We start from the raw sequence: 7,437 nt of genomic DNA, 5'->3' as shown, positions 1-7,437 counted from the left end.
AGGGGGCGGACACCAGTGAGCTTGAAAGATTTTTGAATGACTAATACCCCATATAATAGCATTCTGAACAAAAACCCAAGTGATGGGAGTAGAATTTAAAAGACGAGGAATCATACTAATCTTTTACCAATATCAGAGCTATTTTACAATTAAAATAACTATTACAATGAAACGAAAATTACAACTCAAACTTAAAGTAATATTTACAATGTGCTGCCGAAGTTGGGCAAACTGCGGCTGCGATAGTGTCAAGGGGCTAAGTAAAGCTGCGGTCCTTGACACAATGGTAGGTTGGTTGAAGTGGGCCGTATGGTTTCAATTTATCAGCGATTAGGCCGGGCCGTAGTTCGTATTGGGTTGATTTCAAGTCCAGAATCGACTTAATCGGTTTGGGTAAATTCCAACTCAAACCAACCCAATTAGTAGTTGAAATCGAATCAAATTAAACCAAATCGATTTAGGTTGGTTTGGTTTGGTTAATAGGTTTGAGCATTGGTGTGAGTTAAAAAAAAAAAAAATCTCTTTCTATTTTGTATTAAAAAAAATTTGCTTTCCTATGCAACTCCCATTAGCCATCGCTCTACCCCTTTTAGCGCATAACCTAAAAAAGCTAGGCGTAGTGCATATCAATATGTAAACCACCTCACACATTGTCAAAATAACTATCAAACAAATTGCACATATAGCAAAAATAATTTCCTAGAATTATGCTATTTGTATATTGAAAATGTACAGCTATTTTGACATTCAATGAGGTGTAAAAATCTGTCACTGATTATTTTAAGTGCTGTCAAAATCAATGGCAAAAATATTAACCACCTCACGCATTGTCAACAAAGCTATCAACCAAATTGTACATATAGCAGAACTGTAATTCCTAGTAATTGACCAACCTGAAATTCACAGTGACTGGCACACAAATTACTAATTCACATTTAACTCTTTGAAAGTTCACAGTGACGTTGTAGGTTTTGGGATTTGTAATCTTGACAGTGTAGGTTGATCTTGCAATTTCAAGATTTGTAATTGTTTCTCAAAACTTGACAGAAAATGGTGCACCCCTATAATTTTGAATTCATTGAAGCGTAGTTTAGATCCTTCGTTCTCATCATAAGAATAGAGCTCAACAAAGCCCATCGTCAGAGTCACAATGGAGCTGCATCCCAGCAGTTTTTTCGACCTCACATCCCCCGTTGCAACCTTTACTCGAGCCAAGTCTTTCCATTTCCAAGCTTCTCCAAATTTATTGGACAGCAGACCATGACATAGTTGCAGGGTTTTTTGGTCAAGAACAATAAGTATTCGGAGAGAGAACTTGGCATATTTAATGCTCCTATAAATCTGAGAAACTGCAAGAAAATCAGCCCAAAAGACATTGTCTGCTGTCTTTGAAAACTTCTCTAAAAACTCCACAGCCTGCTCTAAAAGCAAAGCACAAGCCAGAAGGTCAACCACATGACCATACTGCTCAATATGATTTTCAACTGAAAATTCATAATTTGGTGAAAATAATTCAATCCATCTTCAACTAAACCCGAATGAAAACTAGCACACAATATGCATATGAAACATTTTCAAGCACTTTCAAAGAGTACAACAAGTGTAGTGAAAGTTGGCCACTCAAATTTCATCAGAAGCTGCAGACAAAGAGTAGGTTGGACATTACATTTGTCCTTGAGCAACGTGCATCCATCATGAAAAGAAATATCATATTGATCCGTCAAGCTTTCATGAATAACAGTTTTGGAGCGTTTTATCAGTTTGTGCCCTATACCACGAAAAATGTCTAGAACCAGCAGTACTGAAAAATCACGTGATAAGATTATAAAGTATGATATTTTCCCCTCTTAGTTGTTGCATTCATATGATTATTTGACGTCAAAATGCACTTATTACTCTTATGTTTTGATCTAGGTCGCAATTTGATGAAAAATGTTGAAATTTGGAAGAAATGAGTAAAAAGGGGCAAAGTGGAAGAAAGTGAAAGTTCAGGGACCAAATTGCAAATAATCCATATCTGAGACGAGCGATGGAATGATGATTCAAGAATGCTAAGATTCAATTGGGTGCAATTAGAAGTCAAAGGAAGTGAAATATGATCATAACATCTTCACAAGTCAATTCCCAATCGAAAAAGTTACGCACCGATTTTTAGCCTCATATTGGGACCCCTTTTTGACATGGAAGATGATCGAATTGGAAGATGATTTCTGAAGCAAAGTTGTAGCCCTTCGTGTTAGCTTTCCAACGTAACTTGAATCACTTCAATTGGATATCAAAAGGAAAGTTTTGGCCAAAATACTAAAAGGTGTCCGACAGAAAAAATTTTGAACTATGCGGTCGTATAGTTCAAAAGCTATGCGACCGCATAGAAGGGTCCAAGGAATTTTTGGGCGCCACACATTTGTACTATGCGACCGCATAGCTTTATACTATGCGATCGCATAGTTATCTCCCGAAAGAAAAATTAGCAATTTCCAGATTTCATGCCATCAACTATGGTAACACGTTTTCACTCGATTCTTAAGCCCAGAACAAAGGTGAACGAACTTGGTACCATTTTTCTCTCATCTTGGGTGAAGAAACTCCATGGAAGGCTAAAAATCTTTGGTGAAGCAAGGGAAGAACTCGATTAGTATCGGTTATTTCAACGTTTCTCATGCATGTAAAATGATTTCCATTGCTAAACAATTCTAGGTTTGGATCTCTTGTTCTTATAAATATGTTTTTAGATTGGTTTAATATGTATTAGATTTTCATTGACTTAATCATATTCTTTCCATCGAATGATTGAAGTATGTATTAAATTTCAATTTCAAGCATTGTTGTGAGATTGGTTAAACATTTACTATATTTCACATAGATTCAATCATGTTTTATCTATCGTGAAATTAATCTATTTGTTGAATTTCAATTTCAATTATTTTATTGGTGTGATTCTCTACGATTTTATGCTTGATGTATAAGGTGGATTTAGAATCTGATTTCAATAGATTAAAGTGGGTATATGTTATAGGAAATCCATATTTTGAAATTACTATAGAATTAAATTAAGCTTTAATGTTATATTTTCTAATTAAAGTTTGACGACAAGAATCTTTAATTGAGTATATGGATGTATAATTGACGTTGATTGATTTGAACCAATCGACGGAATTTCGGCGCTTCACTACTTCACACATAGATATTTAAATTTCCTTCTAATTGATAAACTATTTTCATACACTTCATGAAACCCTAGCTTTTGATCCTCTGAATGATTTCCCATCTCCCTATAAATACGACACCCCAAAGCTATAATACAACCACCGCGTTATACTTTGGGCGTAATCATCAAGCTGGAGAAGGAAGTGCTGGAGCAGGTAAATCTGTACAATCAAATCATGGTGTTCATTTTTTAATATGTTTAAACTTGCCTAGGTTCCCTGCCCAAGCTCCATAAGGTCTGGGACATATCGTGATAATCTTAACAACTTCATCAATCCTTTCAAGGCACAATATATCTCTTCTGTTTTGGAATGCCTCTCGTCGAATGAATAGAACTCAAGAATCCCGTCATCGGTTGCAATGAGGCTACATCCCGGCTGTTTTTTAGATCCTGTATCCCTTATTGCAGCTTTTATCCGTGCCAAGTCTTCCCATCTTTTAGCTTATTCATATATATTAAACAGCATAACATAGTTTGCAGGGTTTTTCGGGTCAAGCTCAATAAGTTTTTGAAGAGACATTTCAGCAAATGTAAGTTTCCTGTGAATCCGAGAGGCTGCTAGTAAAGAAGTTCAAAGGACACAATCTGCTACAATCCTTATAAGCTCTACAGCCTGCTCCAAAAGCCCAGCACGGGCGAGGAGGTCAACCAGACAACCGTAATGCTCAATTCGAGGTTCAATCGAATATTCATTTATCATCGAGTGAAAATAGTTCAATCCATCATCAACTAAACCCATATGAGAACAAGCACATAATATACCTATGGAAGTGATTCGATCTAATTTCTCTCTAGTAGTTTTCATCTCATTGAAAAGGTTCAATGCGTCAGCTCCATGACCATGCACAGCTAAACCATTAATTATCATGTTCCAAGATATTAAATCTTTGTTATCCATGTTCCTAAACACGTAAACTGCATTTTCTACCACCCCACACTTAGCATACATGTCAATCAAACCATTGCAAACATAAACATTTTGTTTGTAACCAACACTCTCTACATATGCATACACCCATTTGCCTAAATCAAGAGCTCCTAACCTTGCACAAGCAGTCAACACGTTACAAGTGTCGCATCATTAGGATGCACATCAGTATCTCTCAACATCCTCTTAAAGGCATCAAGGACCTCTATATAATTCTCATTTCGAGTGTATACTCCAATCAATCCATTCCAAGAGAAAACAATCCTCTCCTGCATTTGCTCTAACAACCTTTCACACCCCTTGGTATCCCCATTATTTGCATACCCATGCAAAAGTGTATTCCAAGACATCAGATCTTTAGCTGGCATCACATCGAAAATCCTCTTAGCCTCTATCATATCCCCACATTCTATATATGCTGAAACCATTCTGTTCCATAATACCACATCCCGTTCTAGAGCCAAATCGAAAAGCTTTCTCGCCAGCACCAGATCGCCATTTGCCACATAGCCTTGTATCATCGCAGTCCAGACAACAACGTGTCAACATTCCTCAAAACCATCTCAGTAAACACCCTAAAAGCACACTCAACACGCCCCTCATCCAAATACAACTCAATTAAAGTAGTACCTATGCAAGTATTCGAAATGAACCCACTTTTAACTGCGACACAATGCACTTCCTCACATTCCTTCGAAGACAAAATTGCCACAAGCCTTCAAGATCAGAGGAAATGTGTAACAATTAGGCTTCACATTCTCCCTCATCATCTCACAAAACAACAGAACAACCTCACTGTAAAGGTCATTTTGTAAATAACCTTTTAATGTTGCATTCCAAAGTGATGTAATTCTGCGGTTTGGAATTTGATCAAACACTTTGCAGGCGTAGATTATCTGCTTCGACTCAGAGCATTTTGAGAGGAAATGAGATGTCGCGAGGTGGTTTTGATGATCAAAACCGTTTGTTGTAATCTGAGTTTGAATTTGTCGGAGTTGTTTGAAGGTCTTACATGATTGTATGAATATAATTACCAACTGGAGTGCTTGAGGTAATTTTGAAGTCATGTAAGCAAATTTAGCTATCTTTACAAAGAAAATTTGTGTTGAACATGCAAATTTAGAAAGGAAATAAAGGTCTGCTGATTTGGTTAAGGGAAAAGAGGCAACAGTAGAAGGTAAGAATTTAGAAAATCAAATAGAAGGAATGCAGGTCACTGACGAAATATCCATCCAGACAGGGGACGTTCTTGCTTGAAGTGGTTGAAACGGATCCAGTTCACAAACTGGGAGAGCAATTCCAGTGGATTCATATAGATGCAACCGACATAAGGGTGTTACCAGGGTGGACCTAGAACAATATATTACTGGTGCTGAAATCTAGAAAAGATCAATGTACTAACAAAATTCATATAACACAGAAAAACTCAAAATATAACGTTATCTACAGAACGCATGCTTATCTTTAGGACACATCATCGAAGTATCAAGAGAAATATTTAGAATCTAAAGAAAAATAAATACCCTGATTCAATATAAACATATTTTGTACCCCCCACACCCAACCATCGAAAAGAAAGGACAGCTATACTTAGGAATGACATATTTTTCTTTCCAATTAAGTTGAAGCCTTTAAAAACAGTTGAGTATGTAAATTATGTCATCAGTCAGTTTTCAATGAAGTGGATTTAGATTGGGTTTTTAAAACTACTACTTATTATCATCCACGCATTTCGTGGTCCCCACCATTATTCCTCCTCAAAAGTTCCTAAAAGGTTACGAATAATCGATCCCAATTATAGGCAAAGAAGGATGATGAAGAGCCCAAAGCAAGAGAAGGCATTCATATAACAGCAAACCAAATATCGTACTTTAATCAGTCGCTATTTTCTGGTTTGTTAGACTCAATTTAATCATTCTAAAATCAACTCGAATAAGCATTCTAAAATCATTCTGCTTCCACTTTTCAAATAATTAATTATATTTCTTTGATTAACTTCAATTTTAAAGTGCCCCAATACATTCACAAATCTCTCTTACATAGAGAATTATTACATCAAAATCCGTAATTAAGCTGATCATCTATTTAAATTCAATAAAAGCTTATAATAAGAAAATGGCAAACAACCATAAAATGTGCTATCTATCTGTATTAGAGATTATGTAAACTTGATCTTTTCTTAATGGGGAAATCACAACTAGTACTGTTAGCTTATATGTTGCAATTCTGTTAAACACTACTAACCTCCAATTAATACTTTCATTCGGACCCTAACAAGGAATCTCTGAATTCTGGTAAAAATATCAAATAACAGAATAAATCTGAAAATTATAATTTATTCATAAATGAATAAAAATTTTCCATTTGCAAGCATTCCACTAAAACCCTAAATACATAGCAATTCATCAAAGGACATGAATAATTTAATCCTGAAGTATTTTATTTTAATTTTAAGGAAGAATTAAGACAACCCAAGTTACGAACTCTGTACACAAACATATTCATTAAAGGTTAAGCCAAAAACTTACAAAATAGAAAATAGAATTCCTTCTCTCTTCTAGAGAAAATAAAATATTAAAAGTGGAACTTTGTGATTAACTGTCTAAAGCATGAAACTAATAAAAAGGCCTAAAGGAAAGCCGGATAACTTTCAATTCATAAACTTACAAAAGGAATAAACTATAAGCAGATATCTGACGATGAACTGCTGATGTATAGGCATAAATTTAGGTGCATAGAGCACCATGAATTCAATAATTTAAGTCCAAAAGAAATATAAACAACAAATCATTAATAAATCAAAAAATTTCCTTGTTCAAGCTGAAAATCACATAAAGATCTCGTCTTCAAGACTTATGCATTGAAGGAAAGATAAAATATAAAATAGCAAGCTAAGAACCAAATCAGTGACCGTGAAAATAATTAGTATATACAGGGGCTCACCATTTGTACTCTTGAAATAGCTTTAGGGTTCGATGTTCCTTCTTTGTATATAAAAATGAAATGTATTTTCCCGGAGAGTTAGAATTCGGCCGAGTATTGGGGCGCTGAATGCAGAGGAAGAAAATCCTTTTAAGCCCATGATTGAGCACTTGGCGAGAACGATGGCAATTCAGAGCATGTTCGGCACGAGTAAACTTTGATTTTAATGTAAGTTAAGGTGAAACAATTTAATTAGTACAACTTTTCAATTACGTATTTCAAAAAAGTCTATCACAATTTACTAAAAAATTTTAATTTTAATTCCTAACAAACATTCTCTTAATTTTGAAGAATTTTCTAAGAGCCTTTTTGGAAAAGA

General features: G+C 35.2%; 2 protein-coding genes across 2 annotated transcripts in view; both read right to left on the bottom strand.

Annotated features, from left to right (window-relative positions):
- Positions 1-7,116, bottom strand: part of LOC111377519 (mitochondrial import inner membrane translocase subunit TIM14-3-like) — a 25,778-nt gene extending 18,662 nt beyond the window's left edge. The window contains exon 1 of the mRNA XM_023000640.1: positions 7,080-7,116. Within this exon, the coding sequence (XP_022856408.1) occupies positions 7,080-7,082 (3 nt within the window). The 5' untranslated portion in view covers positions 7,083-7,116. The remainder of the gene's footprint in view (positions 1-7,079) is intronic.
- Positions 1-7,206, bottom strand: part of LOC111377518 (pentatricopeptide repeat-containing protein At3g53360, mitochondrial) — a 16,790-nt gene extending 9,584 nt beyond the window's left edge. Inside the window, exon 1 of the mRNA XM_023000639.1 lies at positions 7,080-7,206. The gene's annotated coding sequence lies outside the window, so the exon portion shown is untranslated. The remainder of the gene's footprint in view (positions 1-7,079) is intronic.
- Between the last annotated feature and the right edge of the window lie 231 nt (positions 7,207-7,437).

This window comes from Olea europaea, unplaced genomic scaffold, assembly GCF_002742605.1.
Source record: "Olea europaea var. sylvestris unplaced genomic scaffold, O_europaea_v1 scaffold1666, whole genome shotgun sequence".
In the NCBI taxonomy this organism is placed as follows: Eukaryota; Viridiplantae; Streptophyta; class Magnoliopsida; order Lamiales; family Oleaceae; genus Olea; species Olea europaea.
Note: the sequence above shows the minus strand (reverse complement) of the source record. Positions and strands in the feature narration are given on the sequence as shown.